Source organism: Nerophis ophidion, linkage group LG01 (genome assembly GCF_033978795.1).
Source record: "Nerophis ophidion isolate RoL-2023_Sa linkage group LG01, RoL_Noph_v1.0, whole genome shotgun sequence".
Taxonomy (NCBI): Eukaryota; Metazoa; Chordata; class Actinopteri; order Syngnathiformes; family Syngnathidae; genus Nerophis; species Nerophis ophidion.
The window spans coordinates 44,434,730-44,455,702 of record NC_084611.1 but is presented as its reverse complement, the minus strand read 5'-3'; the positions used below and the strand labels follow the sequence as shown (position 1 = coordinate 44,455,702).

At 41.6% G+C, this 20,973-nt stretch overlaps 1 protein-coding gene across 1 annotated transcript in view; it reads right to left on the bottom strand.

Annotated features, from left to right (window-relative positions):
- The window catches only part of si:dkey-215k6.1 (transmembrane protein 132B), a 258,278-nt gene that overhangs the window by 129,322 nt on the left and 107,983 nt on the right, over positions 1 to 20,973 (bottom strand). The window contains exons 2-3 of the mRNA XM_061904865.1: positions 17,999 to 18,405; positions 17,319 to 17,884 (exon numbers count right to left, since the gene is read on the bottom strand). Coding sequence (XP_061760849.1) covers positions 17,319 to 17,884; positions 17,999 to 18,405 — 973 coding nt within the window. The remainder of the gene's footprint in view (positions 1 to 17,318; positions 17,885 to 17,998; positions 18,406 to 20,973) is intronic.

Below are 20,973 nucleotides of genomic sequence, written 5' to 3'. Positions count from 1 at the left end.
TGACAATGATGACTATGAGAACCTTAGAGAGGAGGAAAGCAATGGATGTCGAGCGGGTCTAACATGATACTGTGAAAGTTCAATCCACAATGGATCCAACACAGTCGCGAGAGTCCAGTCCAAAGCGGATCCAACACAGCAGCGAGAGTCCCGTTCACAGCGGAGCCAGCAGGAAACCATCCCAAGCGGAGGCGGATCAGCATCGCAGAGATGTCCCCAGCCGATACACAGGCAAGCAGTACATGGCCACCGGATCGGACCGGACCCCCTCCTGGGATATAGAAGAAAAAGAAAAGAAACGGCGGATCAACTGGTCTAAAAAGGGAGTCTATTTAAAGGCTAGAGTATACAAATGAGTTTTAAGGTGAGACTTAAATGCTTCTACTGAGGTGGCATCTCGAACTGTTACCGGGAGGGCATTCCAGAGTACTGGAGCCCAAACGGAAAACGCTCTATAGCCCGCAGACTTTTTTTGGGGTTTGGGAATCACTAACAAGCCGGAGTCCTTTGAACGCAGATTTCTTGCCGGGACATATGGTGCAATACAATCGGCAAGATAGGATGGAGCTAGACCGTGTAGTATTTTATACGTAAGTAGTAAAACCTTAAAGTCACATCTTAAGTGCACAGGAAGCCTGTGCAGGTGAGCCAGTACAGGCGTAATGTGATCAAACTTTCTTGTTCTTGTCAAAAGTCTAGCAGCCGCATTTTGTACCAACCAAATGTGACATGGTGCACAGCATTCACTTCCCTAGTCATGGTGCAGGAAAGAACATTTGAATAACTCAAGTCTGTGACCATTAATTCTACGTGGTGCACAACATTTACTTTTATGACCCAATCCAGACACCCTTCCCTCATCAGGTTGCGGGGGAAAAAAATGCAAGTTACTCAAGTCTGTGATCATTAAATGTGCAAAAATCTGACATGGTGCACAGAATTGTTCATATATGACCCAATCCAGACAACCTTCCCCAGTCATGGTGCAGAAAAAAAATTCCAAGCAAGTCAAGTCAGTGACCATTAATTTTATGTGGTGCAGAGCATTTATTTATATAACCCAATCCAGACAACCTTCCCTAGTCATGGTGCAGGAAAAAACATCCAAGTAACTCAAGTCCATCCATCCATCCATCCATTTTCTACCGCTTATTCCCTTTGGGATCGCGGGGGGTGCTGGTGCCTATCTCAGCTACAATCGGGCGGAAAGCGGGGTACACCCTGGACGAGTCGCCACCTCATCGCAGTAACTGAAGTCTGTGACCATTAAATGTACAAAAATGTGACATGGTGCACAGCATTCCATATATGACCCAATACAGACAACCTTCTTTAGTAATAGTGCAGAAAAACAATCCAAGCAACTCAGGTTGGTGACCATTAATTGCACAAAAATGCGACAGGGTGCACAGCATTCATTTATATGACCAAATTCACACAGCCTTCCCTAGTCATGGTGCAGGGGGGAAAAAAATTCAGCCCTCAAATGTCAAGATCAACTTTAGATCCATTTATTATACATTTTTATAATTTGTATGGTGTTCTTTTTGTATTATTATGCCATTTTGTGAAATATAACTAGTTTTTGTATATATGCAATATTTACCCCCAAAAATGTGGAATATTTGATGTGAATTAATTGGATTCTTAAATATGTCCATAACTCATAACATTGATTTTGATTCATTATTATATTTTGAGCAATGACAGTTAAAGAAAAAAACAGCCATCTTTGGTTAATTGCAAAGTTTTCTCTTTACTTTTCACTTGTTTGCTGTTTTATTAAACTTTTTTTTGGTTTATTTTTATATTATTAGGGACCGAATGTCCCTTTGGGACGGAGGACCGTATTGTATTTGTAAGGTTTTATTATTATTATACCGCCGCCTCTTTGAGCTGTAATTTCACCCCCTTAACATGTTTCAAAACTCACCAAATTTAACACACACATCAGGAATGGCAAAAATTGCGATCTGATCAAAAAATAAAACCCAAATTTGCGCTCTAGCGCCCCCCAGGAAAAAACACAGACAAAACTGCTTGTAACGTCCGTTAGGAATGTCGTAGAGACATGAAACAAAAATTTCTATGTAGGTCTCATTTAGACCTTGAAGCTAATCTTAGGGAGCTAACACGCAACAGGTCTAGTAAACACGTACGACAGGCTAACCGCACCACTAGTTATGCGAATATAGTAATACACGTTGGCTCCAATGACGTTAGGATGAGACAATCAGAGATTACAAAGAGAAACATAGCCAGGGCTTGTAATCTCGCCAGAAAGATGTCCAGGCATCGAGTAATTGTCTCTGGCCCCCTGCCTGGGAGAGGCAATGATGAGAGATATAGCAGATTAGTCTCTCTTAACAAGTGGCTGGATAGCTTCTGTAGACAAACAGGGATTTACGTTTATTGATAATTGGCCCTCTTTCTGGGGCAAACCTGGCTTGCTGAGGAGAGACGGCCTTCACTCTAACCAGGAAGGCGCTACCCTCTTGTCTCGGAATATAGATTTCGCATTGAGCCACATTTGACTAACTGCACTAGAGGAAGCCCGGTCACAGGCAATTACAGAGCCTGCTAGCCTGGGTATGGAGTCAGTTAAGTTAGAACTAGCCAGCGCCAGGCTGGATGATCCTTGTACACATAGCAATTTTTGTAGAATAATACACAACTCACAAAATGTTTTTTCTGCTATGACTATGACTACGTCAGAGTTAGACATGCGTTCTACTGAGGTGGCAAATTATGATGCGTTCAGTTTATCGCAGCGCCAAATTCCCGTCATATCAATTCCTAGATATGGTCGTAATTATTTTAAGTACACTGCGCATGATAAACGCAACATTATTAATATTGCTATTACGGATAATTTTATCAACAACTCCTTAAGACAACCCACTACCTATAATATGGGCTTTCTAAACATCAGATCTTTGTCTCCCAAAACGTTATTAGTTAATGAGGTCATTAGAGACAACAACCATAACGTCATCGGTCTTAGCGAAACCTGGCTTAAACCAGACAAATTTTTTGCGATAAATGAGGCATCCCCTCCTAACTATACAAATGCACATATTGCCCGTCCCCTTAAAAGGGGAGGGGGGGTCGCACTAATATACAACGAAAACTTTAACTTTAGTCCTAACTTAAATAATAATTATAAATCGTTTGAGGTGCTTTCTATGAAGTCTGCCACACCTATGCCTCTGTGCCTGGCCGTTATCTAACGCCCCCCCCAGGGCCCTTTTTGGACTTTATTAGTGAATTCTCAGAGTTTGTTGCTGATCTAGTGACGCACGCCGATAATATAATTATAATGGGGGACTTTAATATCCATATGAATACCCCATTGGACCCACCGTGCGTGGCGCTCCAGACTATAATTGATAGCTGTGGTCTTACACAAATAAGAAATGAAGCGACGCATCGCAGCGGTAATACAATAGACCTAGTGCTCAGAAATTATTTTGTAGAAAGCTCGAACGCAAATGGCGCACGACTAAACTTGAGGTGCACCATCAAGCATGGAGTGATAGTTTAATAACTTATAAACGCATGCTTACCTTAGCTAAAACTAATTATTACTCAAATCTCATCCGCATTAATAAAAACGATCCAAATTTTTTGTTTAGTACAGTAGCATCGCTAACCCAACAAGGGACTCCTTCCAGTTGCTCCACCCATTCGGCAGATGACTTTATGAAGTTCTTTAATAAGAAAAATGAACTTATTAGAAAGGAGATTAAAGACAATGCGTCCCAGCTACAACTGGGTTATAGTAACACAGATACGACTGTACATACGGCGGATACTGCAAATATCCAAAATAGTTTCTCTCGTTTTGATGAAATAACATTAGAAGAATTGTTACAACGTGTAAATGGAATAAAACAAACAATATGTTTACTTGACCCACTTCCTGGGAAACTTATCAAGGAGCTTTTTGTATTATTAGGTCCATCAGTGCTAAATATTATAAACTTATCACCTTCCTTGGGCACTGTTCCCCTAGCATTCAAAAAAGCGGTTATTCATCCTCTCCTTAAAAGACCTAACCTCGATCCTGACCTCATGGTAAACTACCGACCGGTGTCCCACCTTCCCTTTATTTAAAAAATCCTCGAAAAAATTGTTGCAGAGCAGCTGAATGAACACTTAGCGTTTAACAATCTATGTGAAACCTTTCAATCCGGTTTCAGGGCAAATCACTCGACTGAGACAGCCCTCGCAAAATTGACTAATGATCTATTGCTAACGATGGACTCTGATGCGTCATCTATGTTGCTGCTCCTCGATCTTAGCGCTGCTTTCGATACCGTCGATCATAATATTTTATTAGAGCGTATCAAAACACGAATTGGTATGTCAGACTCAGCCCTGTCTTGGTTTAACTCTTATCTTACTGATAGGATGCAGTGCGTCTCTCATAACAGTGTGACCTCGGACTATGTTAAGGTAACGTGTGGAGTTCCCCAGGGTTCGGTCCTTGGCCCTGCACTCTTCAGCATCTACATGCTGCCGCTGGGTGACGTCATACGCAAATACGGTATTAGCTTTCACTGCTATGCTGATGACACCCAAATCTACATGCTCCTAAAGCTGACCAACACGCCGGACTGTAGTCAGTTGGAAGCGTGTCTTAATGAAATTAAACAATGGATGTCCGCTAACTTTTTGCAACTTAACGCCAAAAAAACGGAAATGCTGATTATCGGTCCTGCTAGACACCGACCTCTATTTAATAATACAACTTTAACATTTGATAAGCAAATAATAAAACAAGGTGACTCGGTAAAAAATCTGGGTATTATCTTCGACCCAACTCTATCCTTTGAGTCACACATTAAAAGCGTTACTAAAACGGCCTTCTTTCATCTCCGTAATATCGCTAAAATTCGCTCCATTTTGTCCACTAAAGACGCCGAGATCATTATCCATGCGTTTGTTACGTCTCGTCTCGATTACTGTAACGTATTATTTTCGGGTCTCCCCATGTCTAGCATTAAAAGATTACAGTTGGTACAAAATGCGGCTGCTAGACTTTTGACAAGAACAAGAAAGTTTTATCATATAACGCCTGTACTGGCTCACCTGCACTGGCTTCCTGTGCACTTAAGATGTGACTTTAAGGTTTTACTACTTACGTATAAAATACTACACGGTCTAGCTCCATCCTATCTTGCCGATTGTATTGTACCATATGTCCCGGCAAGAAATCTGCGTTCAAAGGACTCCGGCTTATTAGTGATTCCTAGAGCCCCAAAAAAGTCTGCGGGCTATAGAGCGTTTTCGGTTCGGGCTCCAGTACTCTGGAATGCCCTCCCGGTAACAGTTTGAGATGCTACCTCAGTAGAAGCATTTAAGTCTCACCTTAAAACTCATCTGTATACTCTAGCCTTTAAATATACCTCCTTTTTAGACCAGTTGATCTGCCGCTTCTTTTCTTTCTCCTATGTCCCCACGTATCTTGTGGAGGGGGTCCGGTCCGATGACCATGGATGAAGTACTGGCTGTCCAGAGTCGAGACCCAGGATGGACCGCTCGTCGGGACCCAGGATGGATCGCTCGCCTGTATCGGTTGGGGACATCTCTACGCTGCTGATCCGCCTCCGCTTGAGATGGTCTCCTGTGGACGGAACTCTCGCTGCTGTCTTGGATCTGCTTGAACTGAACTCTCGCGGCTGTGTTGGAGCCACTATGGATTGAACTTTCACAGTATCATGTTAGACCCGCTTGACATCCATTGCTTTCGGTCCCATAGAGGGGGGGGGGGGGGGGGGGGGGTTGCCCACATCTGAGGTCCTCTCCAAGGTTTCTCATAGTCAGCACTGTCACTGGCGTCCCACTGGATGTGAATTCTCCCTGCCCACTGGGTGTGAGTTTTCCTTGCCCTTTTGTGGGTTCTTCCGAGGATGTTGTAGTCGTAATGATTTGTGCAGTCCTTTGAGACATTTTTGATTTGGGGCTGTATAAATAAACATTGATTTATTGATTGAGACCTACATTTAATTATAAACATCCTTCAGCAAAAATCCACAGGAAGTTGGCATTTACCCCTTCAAAACAAAAGTTTTGTAAAAACCTGTCACCTTTTTTCAAACATTATCTCCTCTGAGCGCGTTTGTTGTGTCGACTTCAAACTCGCACAGGAGAGATATTGAACCCTTCTGATTAACAGTTGCGCAAAGAGTTTTTCTAACTGCTCTGGTTTTGATTTTACGAGCCCTCAAAGAACAGTAGCGCTGATGCTGATGCTGCTGCGCTGCTGCTGTCTCAAGATGGCCGCTTAAAAGCAGGAAGCACCAGCTTGACCACACAATGCAGAGAAGGTAGGTACTGTGCGGGTAAAGATATGTTGACTGCGTAAATGAAGGAGGCACCAGTTTGACTCCAGGATACAGAGAAGGTAGGTAATGTGCAGGTAAAGATATGTTGTCTGGGTGATGGCAGGAAGCACCAGCGTTTATGGGTGAAAGAAAGAAGCACCAGTGTGACCCCAGGATGCAGGGAAGGTAGGTAACGTGAAGGTAAAGATATGTTGAATGGGTAAAGGTGGGAAACACCAGCAAAAGTCGGTCCCGTCCATCGCTCCTTGCATCTTTAATTGGTTGTAGAAGTTGTAGTTTGGGGTCACAAATGGCTACGGAGCCCCACTCTGGACGCCACATTCTTCTTCCGTCTTTGCCATGGTTGGAGATATATGCCTGTTCCCAGAGATGCATCACTCTGAATAGTCAATCTTTGGCCGCGTCTGAACAAGACGTTTCTAGGGATTGTTGTGTTGGCGGGCAGATATTTTGCCGCGGTCGTTTCCTCATCTGGCCTGAGAGTTGTTCCGAGGCCAGCGGAAGGAAAGAGAGACTGCAAGCGCGTCTCGGGCTGGAGAATATCGACTGTTAGTGAACGAGTCTCAAGTGGAATCAATGGCGGCTTTGAGGAATAAAAAGAGGAGCTAGCAAAGTGGCCACCGAGGGCTCCAGTTCATCTCTTCTCTGATCCCAAGAAAAATGCACTAATCGCTTACATCTGCCGACACACACACACGCACACACGCGCACACGCGCACACACGCACACACACGCACAGAGAAAGAAAGGAAGAAGTGGGAAAGCAGCTGTGTGAAAAGAATCCAGTAGCTTCAGTGACACGGAGCGAACTGGCTAATGAAGAACATCAAGATGAAAGACGTCCACTAATTGGGCCTCCAGTCTGATGACTTCCTGCTAATTGGAGCGTTCGAACCCCAGTGTGAGTGGACACGCAACAACGCGCTAGGCACTGCGTTCAAAACTGCCAGCCTTGGAAAAATCACAGGCATGTCACTACTATTAGTATGTGTGTATATATATATATATGTATATATACAGTGGGGCAAAAAAGTATTTAGTCAGCCACCGATTGTGCAAGTTCTCCCACTTGAAATGATGACATAGGTCTGTAATTTTCATCATAGGTACACTTCAACTGTGAGAGACAGAGTGTGAAAAAACATCCAGGAATTCACATTTTCGGAATTTTAAAGAATTTATTTGTAAATTATGGTGGAAAATAAATATTTGGTCAACCATTCTAAGCTCTCACTGATGGAAGGAGGTTTTGGCTCAAAATCTCACGATACATGGCCCCATTCATTCTTTCCTTAACAAGGATCAATCGTCCTGTCCCCTTAGCAGAAAAACAGCTCCAGAGCATGATGTTTCCACCCCCATGCTTCACAGTAGGTGTGGTGTTCTTGGGATGCAACACAGCATTCTTCTTCCTCAAAACACAACGAGTTGAGTCTATACCAAAAAGTTGTATTTTGGTTTCATCTGACCACATGACATTCTCCCAATTCTCTGCTGTATTATCCATGTGCTCTCTTGCAAACTTCAGACAGGCCTGGACATGCATTGACTTAAGCAGGGGGACACGTCTGGCATTGCAGGATTTGATTTCCTGTCGGCGTAGTGTGTTACTGATGGTAACCTTTTTTACTTTGGTCCCATTACTCTGTAGGTCATTCACCAGGTCCCCCTGTGTGGTTCTGGGATTTTTGCTTACCGTTCTCATGATCATTTTGACCCCACGGGATGAGATCTTGCGTGGAGCCCCAGCGAGGGAGATTATCAGTGGTCTTGTATGTCTTCCATTTTCTGATAATTGCTCCCACAGTTGATTTTTTTCACACAAAGCTGCTTGCCTATTGTAGATTCACTCTTCCCAGTCTGGTGCAGGTCTACAATTCTTTTCCTGGTGTCCTTCGACAGCTCTTTGGTCTTGGCCATTGTGGAGTTTGGACTCTGACTGTTTGAGGCTGTGGACAGGTGTCTTTTATACAGATAACGAGTTCAAACAAGTGCTATTAATACAGGTAACAAGTGGAGGACAGAAGAGCTTCTTAGAGAAGAAGTTACAGGTCTGTGAGAGCCAGAGATCTTTCTTGTTTGAAGTGACCAAATACTTATTTTCCACCATAATTTACAAATACATTTTTTAAAATTCCTAAAATGTGAATTCCTGGATTTTTTTTTGAAAGTCTGTCTCTCACAGTTGAAGTGTACCTATGATGTAAATTACAGACCTCTGTCATCATTTTAAGTGGGAGAACTTGCACAATCGGTGGCTGACTAAATACTTTTTTGCCCCACTGTGTATATGTATATATATATATATATATATATATATATATATATATATATATATATATATATATATATATATATATATATATATATTTATATATATATATATAAATATATATATATATATATATATATATATATATATATATATATATATATACACAATGCGGCAAAAGAGTATTTAGACAAACATATCTGTATATATGTTTGTATATATGTGTGTATGTGCATGCATGTATGTATATGTGTGTGTATATATATATATATATATATAAATATATATATATATACATACATATATATATATATATATATATATATATATATATATATATATATATATATATATACACACACACATATATACATACATGCATGCACATACACACATTGATATATACAGATATACATACATATATACACATACATACAAATATATAAACATATATACAGATATACATACATATATACATACATATATACACATATACATACATATATACATACATATATACACATACATACACACATATATATATACACATACTTACCTGTATACAGATATACACTCATATATACACACATATATATACATATATGCATACATATATACGGATATACATACATCTATACACACACATAAATACATGTATATACATAGATATATACATATATACAGATATACATACATATATACACATGTATATACATATATACTTACGTATATACATATATGCATACATATATATCAGTATAAAAATATATACATATGCTGCGTATATATATGCATGTATACATACATACATGTATACATTTATATATTACAAATGTCAAAGTTAATGTGATAATTACTCAAATATATTATCTAAATAAATATATGTTTGGATTTTTTTAGTTTTTTTATTTCTGCTTGGCTGAAACAAATGGTATAAATTATTTCATGTAATGTTCTGGTTGAGTCCTCAATAGCGGAATATGGCATGTTATTACTATAAGACGTTGTCATGCAGCGATATGAAGACCATTAGCAGAATATTTATTCAGGTAAAAATATCACAGAATTCGTAAACAAATATCCATGACAGTCACAGCATGATCGTAACATTTTGTGTTGTTGCTGCATGAGACTGTTCTTTTTAAACACAGAAGTGTAGCTCCTCCTCTGAATGCCAGTGTTCCTACAGCGGGCATAAAAATGCTGTATTTCTAAAAAATAAACAAATGTTCAAAACACATTTCATTCCAGCAAATTGTTCATCCAGTCATGGTGTTAGAATTTGAAAATCATTTGTCTAGGGTACACTTACCAACGGTGAAAATGTGATTACTCACAATTAAATTTTGAGTTAACTACAGTATTTCCTTGAATTGCCGCCGGGGCGCTAATTAATTTAAAACCTCTTTTGACTCCGGTGTTTACCAAAGGCATGCGGTAAATACAAGCATGCGCTAATGTTTTTAAAACCTCTTCTCACTCCGGCACTTACTAAAGATATGCGGTAAAGGCAAGCATGCGCTTATAAATTTGAGTGTGATGTAAGGATACAATCATGAAAAGCACATTTAATTAAAAAAAAAAAAGTTATTATGCTCTTACCTTTACTTATAAATGAAGTCCATGTGCCGCTCGTTCTGATCAAAAGCATCGATAACGTGTTTATAAAAGTCTTCCTTATCTTTCTTCAGTTTTAAAAGGCTCTCTGTCTCGATGGAGATCTTCCTTTATTATTTCCTGCTTCGATTGAAAGTCCAGTTTAGAAAACTGTTTTATTTTAGATATGTAATCCTCCATGTTAAAAGTGCAAGCGAGAGGAAAAAAGAAATGATCGCTGCTCACTCTTGCTGCTTGTTGTCACTTCTTCTGCAGCCGAGTAGTCGCAAGAAAGATCACTAGCGCCCTCTACCACCAGGAGCCGGGAGTCATTTAATGACTCATATTTGACACACACAGCTACGGTATATTAATAAAACATAGCTACTTACTGTTCTTTTTAGCATATTCAATCAATCAATCAATCAATGTTTATTTATATAGCCCCAAATCACAAATGTCTCAAAGGACTGCACAAATCATTACGACTACAACATCCTCGGAAGAACCCACAAAAGGGCAAGGAAAACTCACACCCAGTGGGCAGGGAGAATTCACATCCAGTGGGACGCCAGTGACAATGCTGACTATGAGAAACCTTGGAGAGGACCTCAGATGTGGGCAACCCCCCCCCCCCCCCCCCCCCCCCCCCTATTGGGGACCGAAAGCAATGGATGTCGAGCGGGTCTAACATGATACTGTGAAAGTTCAATCCATAGTGGCTCAACACAGCCGCGAGAGTTCAGTTCAAGCGGATCCAAGACAGCAGCGAGAGTCCCGTCCATATTCAATAGCTTGGACCTTAAATCCTTCTGAATAGCTGTTAATCTTTTTCCCTTTATGCGATTTCAAATAATTGAAATCAGCCTCCTCCATTTTGAAAATGATGACAGGTGAAGTGTCACTCGTGACGTGACGAGTGTGACCTGGCAGAAATTCTAGGCATATGCGAATTTTTTGGCGAAACGAGTTTGACCCGGCGGAAATTCTAGACATGCGCTAATAAAAATTATATTTAAAGGGGAATATTATCACAATTTCAGAAGGGATAAAAACCAATTAAAATCAGTTCCCCAGTGGCTTATTGTATTTTTCGAATAATTTTTCAAAATTTTACCCATAATGGAATATCCCAAAAAAAGCTTTAAAGTGCCTGATTTTCGCTATCTTTAAATCCATCGTCCATTTTCCTGTGACGTCATTTAGTGATGCCAACATGGCGGATAGCACAGCAAGATATACCGACATTAGCTCGTATTCAGACTCGGATTTCAGCGACTTAAGCGATTCAACAGATTACGCATGTATTGAAACGGATGGTTGGAGTGTGGAGGCAGATAGCGAAAAAGAAAATGAAGAAGAAACTGAAGCTATTGAGCGAATAGCTATTGAAGCTATTCGGCGATCGCCTTCTAACCAACGATTGAGTGTCGCAGGGTATCCATACATCTGTGTGCCATGTCTGTCGTAGCATCGCCGGTAATATGTGCAGGAGCAACGTAAATCTGTCGATTGGTAAGTGTTTGTTTGGCATTAAATGTGGGTGGAGTGAAAGGCTGGATGCAAATATAGCTATAAATGTACATACAGCTAGCCTAGATAGCATGTTAGCATCGATTAGCTGGCAGTCATGCCGCGACCAAATATGTCTGATTAGCACATAGGTCATAAACATCAACAAAACTCACCTTTGTGATTTCGTCGACTTTATCGTTGGAAATACATCCGCTTTGAGTGTCACAGGGTATCGATACATCTCTGTGCCATGTCTGTCGTAGCATCGCCGGTGAAATGTGCAGACGAGGGACTTTCGGATTTTTTGACTACTGGAGCAACTTAAATCTGTCGATTGGTAAGTATTTGTTTGGCATTAAATGTGGGTGGAGGGAATGGCTGGATGCAAACAGAGCTACAAATGAGGCATAACGATGCAATATGTATATACAGCTAGCTTAAATAGCATGTTACGTAAGACAATTTGAATCCGTCCCTGATCGTGTGGTTACACTCTCCGAAAACACACAGACGAGAGATGATGACTCCAAGGTACGGAAAACAGTCAAAAAAACGGAAAATAACAGAGCTGATTTGACTCGATGTTTGTAATGTGTTTGAGAAAAGGGCGGATTGACTACAAAGGGGATGTCATGGCCCCGAGAGTGAATAATAGAAAGACGTTTAATTCGCCAAAATTCACCCATTTAGAGTTCGGAAATCGGTTAAAAAAATATATGGTGCTTTTTCTGCAACATCAAGGTATATATTGACGCTTACATAGGTCTGGTGATAATGTTACCCTTTATTGAAACAAGTTTGACCCGGCAGTAATTCTAGGCAGGCTCATACTATATACGCGGCGGAAATTCAAGGAAATACGGTATGTCAATTATTATTTCAATTAAATATTGGAATCGAAAGCCAAGTCCCCCAGAAAAACCATGAACTCACCTGCCGGCGCCCCATACAGGACCCCAGGCACGGTATCCAAGAAGACCAAATACTCTGAACTCGTGTACACACAAACAACGGTCAGAGTTTTACCCCTCCAACCCTGAGGCGAAGGGAGGCAACCCTCTTGTCCACCGGGGTGAACTCCAACGTAGAGACACTCAGCCGGGGACTTGGGAGTATCCTCACACCCGCCAGGGCCCTCACACCCTGAGCAACTCCAGAACTGAACAAGCTCTACACCTTGTCCAGGAGTGTGGTTTCAGAGCTCTTGCTATGCGTAGGTAAGCCCTACCAGATCCAAGCTGGTAGTGCTCCACCTCCCGCACCAGCTCAGGATCCTTCCCCACCAGCGTAGAGACGTACCTCGTCCCTAAAGTCAGCCTCTGCTGCCCCAAATTGGTCCATCTGGAACCTCTTCTTTCACTGCCGTCCACTTGGCAGAGCACCCTACCTGACTGGGGTGGAAGATGGAGTGTCCACGTAGCTTCTTCGGGCCGGGTATCACATCTTCTGCTAGTTTGGTCCATGGGAGGTATCGTAACCGTAACGGTGTGGGGCATTTGGGTGCTATTGTTGCGGCACACACACAGTGTGCGTCTCCCTCCGCTGCGGGACCACCCAGAAGACCCGCTGACAGCGCACCCGGACACGCCCACGCACACGCTGAGCGCAGCACGCCCATGCAGCGACAAGCCTGCACTCATTCACCAATTTGCTCACCTGGTACTGATGAGGGCATGCTCAATAAAGTACCAGTGGACCCAAGGATCGGCGCGGGAACTTAGTTCTCTAATCGGATACCGTAAGGCTTATGCTCTCTCTCTCTGCGCTTTCCCTCTTGTTCTGACATCCTTGTTTGTTCTCCCTTGTTTTCCGCAGTGTTTCCCTTCCGATGCCCTGGATTTGGACTGCCTCCCTCGTTTCCCGACTCCTCGAGTGCCCCCAGACTCTGAAGTCTCTCTCTCTGCCCCACGGATCCCTCGCAGAATTTGGACTCCTTTTGCCTTGCCCGCTTTGGTTTTGTCTGCTTCCTCATTCAACATTTATGGTAACACACACTTCAGTTAATCTAAACACATAGTAACACACATTCGCACTTGGGTTTGACAGACTCCATTTCTTTGGGTTATCTTAGTTTAGTATTGTTTATTATTTTTATTATATATATTTACTATATATAATAAATTATTGAACATACTGCCTCGTGGTGTCCGTTTGCCGTCACTCCTCTTGCAAACCTTAACAGCTATCCAACTTTTGAGGTGTGTTTGGGCTCATTGTCCTGTTGGAACACCCAACTGCGCCCAAAACCCAACCTCCGGGCTGATGAGTTTGGATTGTCCTGATGAATTTGGAGGTAATTCTCCTTTTTCATTGTCCTATTTACTTTCTGTAAAGTAGCAGTTCCATTACCAGCAAAACAGGCCCAGAGCAAAATACTACCACCACCATGCTTGACGGTAGATTGGTGTTCCTGGGATTAAAGGCCTCACCTTTTCTCCTCCAAACATATTGCTGGGTATTGTGGCAAATCAACTCCATTTTTGTTTCCACCATCACATTATGTTCATTACCAGTCTATGTCAACTTTTGATCGCGACTGTATACAAAAATATATGTGTGTGTGTGTGTGTGTGTGTGTGTGCTAGTGTGTGCGTGTGGAAGTATTAATTAATTTGTATTAAATAGAAGCTAAAGTACATCCATGTCCATCCAGCCTACGTGTTCTTATCTTCAGCACTTCCTGGTAATCACGTCTCCTCCGTGTGATGGAGCACACTTAGCCCTGATTATGACACACACACACTCACACACACACACACACACACACACACACACACACACACACACACACACACACACACACACACACACACACACACACACGGCACGCTGCGATCCACTTAAGCCTAATTACATGTCTGACTGTGTTTCTAACATGTGACATTGTCCACCGGCTGGACTTGAAACGCGGACTTTAAGTGCTGCACTCGGAGCAAATGGACACACACACGCGCACACACACACACACACACACACAAACACACACACACATATATATATATATATATATATATATATGTATATATATATATATATAGAGAGAGAGAGAGAGAGAGAGAGCGAGAGAGAGAGATAGATGTTATATTTTATATTGGTACTACGGTACCTTTTTAGTCTACTTTATACCTGCATTATCCTTTCCATCCTTACACTTTCCATCTTTCGTAACTGAGCTACTGTGGAATGATTTCCCTTGTGGATCAATAAAGTTTGTCTGAATATCTAAGTCTAAGGTTATCAACACTAGCTTATGTTAGTTTCATGCTCTTGTTACATTTTAACATCATGCTAAGTTAACAACACTAGTGCAGCTATGTGAGCTACATGCTAACAGTCCATTTTAACATCATGCCAAGTTAGCAACATTAGCACAGGCATGTGAGCTACATGCTATCGTTACATTTAAACATTTAACTGGTTGTGTTTTTTGCCGCACAACAAGTTGAAAAAGCCAGCGATACTTTCCTCGCAAAAGTAGGACAATGATGCGTTTACACGGGTAATAGAGTTCACCTCGAGGTCACGTGACTACAATGGCACCTTTCGGATCAGGTAATATCATTTTCTAAACGGATGCAAATGTGCCCTCCCGAAAAGGAGTGGATTGTTATGCTAATGCCGCCGTGTCCTTTCTTAGTCTGAGACGTTCGTCGAGCTGAAGCGACAAGACTCTTGGAACTCGTTTGTTCCCTGGAAGGAACCACGCAGGTGAGCCCTGAAGCACACCTGAGGAGCATTTTGAAGGTCCCTATGTCCCGTCCTGTGTTCCATGGTCCTCTTTGTGTTGTGCTGATCGGATTCTCTGATTGGTTTCAGACCCTTCAGTTCTCAGTCCTGGGCGGAGCCACAGGGCACAGCTGGTTCCATACAGGAACTAAGGGCTTTTTTCAAAGGCTGTGACAGCAGTCGACAGAGTGTGTACACAACCGCTACAATGGTGCCGTGACCCGGATTAAAGTGAGGTTGAGTGTAACAGTTATTTCCCACCTGACTGTGTGTAACAGTTATTTCCCGCCTGACCTTGGCGGGGCGGCATAGTTCGCTTGGTAGAGTGGCCGTGCCAGAAACTTGAGGGTTGCAGGTTCGATTCCCGCTTGTGCCATCCTAGTCACTGCCGTTGTGTCCTTGGGCAAGACACTTTACCCACCTGCTCCCAGTGCCACCCACACTGGTTTAAATGTAACTTAGATATTGGGTGTTACTATGTAAAGCGCTTTGAGTCACTTGAGAAAAGCGCTATATAAATATAATTCACTTCACTTCACTAGTAGATCTAAACTGAACCGTACTGTATCAAAAAGATCCGAAGTGAATCGTATAGAACTAGACAGAACCCTTGGTATCCAAACTGAACCATAGAGATCCAGAGTTGAGAATTGGGATCCAAACTGAACTTAATGAATCCAAACTGTACCATAGTTATCTAAGTTGAACCATCACAATCCAAGGTGAACCATACAGATCTAGACTGAACCATCCAAACTGTACCACAGATATCTAGAGTTATGAATTAGGATCCAAAATTAACCTAACAAATCTAAAGTGTACCAAAGCGATCCATACTAAATCATATAATTCAAGAGTTAAGAACTGGGATCTAAAATGAACTTAAAACAAATCCAAACAGTACCATAGTGATCTCAAGTGAACCATAGCAATCGAAACTGAACCAGAGCGATCCAAACTGTACCGTAGAGATTAAAGTTAAACCATCGCAATCCAAGGTGAACCATAAAGATTTAGACTGAACCATAGCGATCCAAACTGTTCCACAGAGATCTAGAGTTAATAATTGTGATCCAAACTGAACTGAACAAATCCAAACTGTACCATAGCAATCAAAACTGAAACAAAGAGATCCAAGCTGTACATAAAGATCTAGAGTTAAGCATTGGGATCCATAGCAATCAAAACTGAACAATACAGATCGAAAGCGAGCCATTGCGATCCAAACTGTACCATGGTTATTTAAAGTGAACCATAGCCATCAAAACTGAAACAAAGGGATCCAAACTGTACCATTGAGATCAAGAATGAACCAATGCGATCTATACTGAACCTAACAGTACTGTACCTTACTGATCCAAACTGAACCATAGAGATCTAGGTTAAAACATAGCAATTCAAAGTAAACCACAGAGAACTAGAGTGAACTATTGTGACCCAAACTGAGCCATACCACATCCAAACTGTACCGTAGTCGTCTAAAATAAACCGTAGCAAACTAAACAGAAACAATGAATCAAAATTGGACCATAGCGATCCAAACTGAACCTAATCAATCCAAAATGTACCATAATCATCTAAAGTGAACTAAACAAATGCCAAGTGCACCAAACCACTTGGTGCTATCGAAGAGCAATTTGCACCTTCAGGTCCCGACAAAGATGCGATGGTTTCCAGGTGGAAATGTTCGTCAGTCCCGCCTACGTCTCAGTGCTCTATTTTCTTTGCGGCTCACACCTGATGAATATTCATGAGGTGTTTCTGAAAGGAGGCTGAGCACACAAAGGTGACAGCCGTCACCCTCGGGGGGCGGCTGTTGTTCAGCGAGAGAAAGGAGCAGTAAAAGACGTTTTTCTCACCTGAGAGTGAACTGCTCCACGTGAGAGAAGGTCTTCATATAGACGCCAAACACCACCGTCTTGCCGAGCCGGACCGGACTTGGAGGCACCAGAACGTCCACGTTCTCGTCTAGCGTCAGCAGTTCTCCTTTGGCTGAGACCGGACCAACGGTCACGGCCACAGAACCGACTTTCTGCATGTCCTGAAGTCCTTCGTATGCCGGAGGGCTCCACGGCCCGCCCAGACCCCCTTGAGGCCCCAAGTTCGTAGCCGGACTTTTCCACGGCTCATTAACAATAGGGGGACACTCCAGTCCGGCGCCCTCCACTGGTATGACGGAGTAATATACCTCCAATGATGGCAGTGCGGCGTCCACAGGTCTCCTTCTCGCCTGCAGGGGCATAAACCAGGCTGGGGGGATGTCCAGGCGGACGACGCACAATCCGGACGGTCCCGTGAGTCTGCAGCCGGCCGACGGGGCCACTTCATTGGTGTCTCGGACCGCCAAGGCTCGGACACAGGGGAAGAGGCCCGGGAGATGGGGTCCCGACTCGTCCCAACGTCTGCCCACCAAGTAGAACAGAACCTTGAAGCAAAATACATAAAGTCAGTTGATGTATCCTCGGTCTAGGCTGTCGAAGAGTCATATTTAATGAATCAAGACCAAGGACAAACTGAAAAACTACCGGAGTCAAAGTACCTGGATCCAGGGATTTGAGGACCCCACTCTGGGCATCACCACGTGACCCTTCACCTTCCAGTTCAGGGTCACATGCCCCGGCGTCAGATGCAGACCCTGGAGCAGCTCCACGGGGACGGTCTGCTCGGCGCTCAGGTTGCCGTAGCTGCAGGCGACCGAGGGCAGGGCATGTGGGGCGGACACGCCCGCCTCCAGCTGGTGCAGGAAAAAGGGCTCGGTGCGCGAGCCCAGGCTGCCATTGCGCATGACGTCCTGATTGGCTTCCCGCAAGAAAAAGGCGGAGTCAGCGCCGCTCAGCTGGCACTGCACCGGCAGGTAGGTGGGGAGGGAGGCGGAGAAACGAGGCTGGGCCGAGTCCGACCCCGTGCCCGGACCGCCGCTGGTCACCCCTGAATGACCGCCGGATACTGAAAGAAGACGAGACAAGCAGGATTTGGTATTGTCTGCAAAAGTCCAGACATGCATGCTCCTACAGGAGGCCTCTAAAACCAGGACACTTTTTACCTTTCCTTCCTGTTTACAAACATACATACATATATACAAACATATTTACTTCTATACATACATACACACACGCACACGCATTTAAATATATAAATACATATATATATATACTGTATGTATGTATATATATATATATATATATACATACATACATATATATTTATCAATATATATACATACATACATACTTATATATACATACATACATATATATGTACATACATACATATATATTTATTAATATATATACATACATACATACATACATATATATATGTATATATATATGTATATATATATATATATATATATATATATATATATATATATATATATGTATATATATATATATATATATATATATATATATATATATATATATATATATACTGTATGTATGTATATATATATATATATATACATACATACATATATATTTATTAATATATATACATACATACATACTTATATATACATACATACATATATATGTACATACATACATATATATTTATTAATATATATACATACATACATACATACATATATATATGTATATATATATGTATATATATATATATATATATATGTATATATATATATATATATATATATATATATATATATATATATATATATATACATACATACATCCAATTTTCTACCGTTTATTCCCTTTTGGGGTCGCGGGGGGCCTGGCACCTTTCTCAGCTACAATCGGACAGAAGGCGGATGTACAGCCTAGACAGGTCGCCACCTCATCGCAGGGCCTACATACATACATACATACATACATACATACATACATATACATATATATATATATATATATATATATATATATATATATATATATATATATATATATATATATATATATATATATATATATATATATATACACACAAAGCCCAAAAGCAGTGAAGTTATCACATTGTGTAAATGGTAAATAAAAAGAGAATACAATGATTTGCAAATCCTTTTCAACTTATATTCAATTGAATAGACTGCAAAGACAAGATATTTAACATTCAAACTGGCAAACTTTTGTTATTTTTTGCAAATATTATCTCATTGATGCCTGCAACGTGTTTCAAAAAAGCTGGCACAAGTGGTAAAAAAGACTGAGAAAGTTGAGGAATGCTCATCAAAGACTTATTTGGAACATCCCGCAGGTGAACAGGCTAATTAGGAACAGGTGGGTGCCATGATTGGCTATAAAAGCAGCTTCCATGAAATGCTCACTCATTCACAAACAAGGACGGGGCGAGGGTCACCACTTTGTCAACAAACGCCTGAGCAAATTGTTTAAGAACAACATTTCTCAACCAGTTATATCTACGCTCTGTAATATCATCAAAAGGTTCAGAGAATCTGTAGAAATCACTGCACGGAAGCCATGATAATACGCCCCTTGGATCCCTCAGGCGGTACTGCATCAGACAGCCACATCGGTGTGTAAAGGATATCACCACATGGGCTCAGGATCACCTCAGAAAACCACTGTCAGTAACTACAGTTGGTCGCTACATCCGTAAGTGCACGTTAAAACTCTACTATGCAAAACCAAAGCCATTTATCAACAACACCCAGAAACGCTTCGCTGGGCCCGAGCTCACCTAAGGTGAAATGATACAAAGTAGAAAAGTGTTCTGTGGTCTGACGAATCCACAATTCATATTGTTTTTGGAAACTGTGGACTTTGTTTCCTCTGGAACAAAGAAAAAAGAACCATCCGGACTGTCCCAGGCGCAAAGTTCAAAAGCCAGCATCTGTGATGGAATGGGGGTGCATTAGTACCCAAGGTTTGGGTAACTTACACATCTGTGAAGGCACCATTAATGCTGAATGGTCCATACAGGTTTTGGAACAACATATGTCGCAATCCAAGCAACGTTATCATGGAGGCCCCTGCTTTTTTCAGCAAGACAATGCCAAGTCACATGTTATAACAGCGTGGCTTCATAGGAAAAGAGTGCGGGTACTAGACTGGCCTGCCTCAGTTCCCAAACCTTTACTGATTGTTAAAAGGAAAGGCCATGTAAAACACTGGTAAAAATGCCCTTTTTGCAATAAGTTGCTGCCATTACATTGTAAGTTAATGATAATTTGCGAGAAAAAAAACAAAACAACTACGTTTCTCAGTGTGAACATGAAATATCTTGTATTTGCACTTGTGCCAGCTTTTTTTAAACATGTTGCTGGCATCAAATTCCAAATGAGTTATTATAATAACTGCATCATGAAGAGGGCCGCAGTTTCAAAAGCCCAAGGGCCCTCGCTACTCGCCACTTATCAACAACACCCAGAAAATAAAAATGAAGTTTCTCAGTTCGAATATTAAATGTCTTGTTTTTTACAGTCTATTCAATTGAATATAAGTTGAAAAGGATTTGCAAATCATTGTATTCTGTTTTTATTTACCATTTACACAACGTGACAACTTCACTGCTTTGGGGGTTAATACCTAT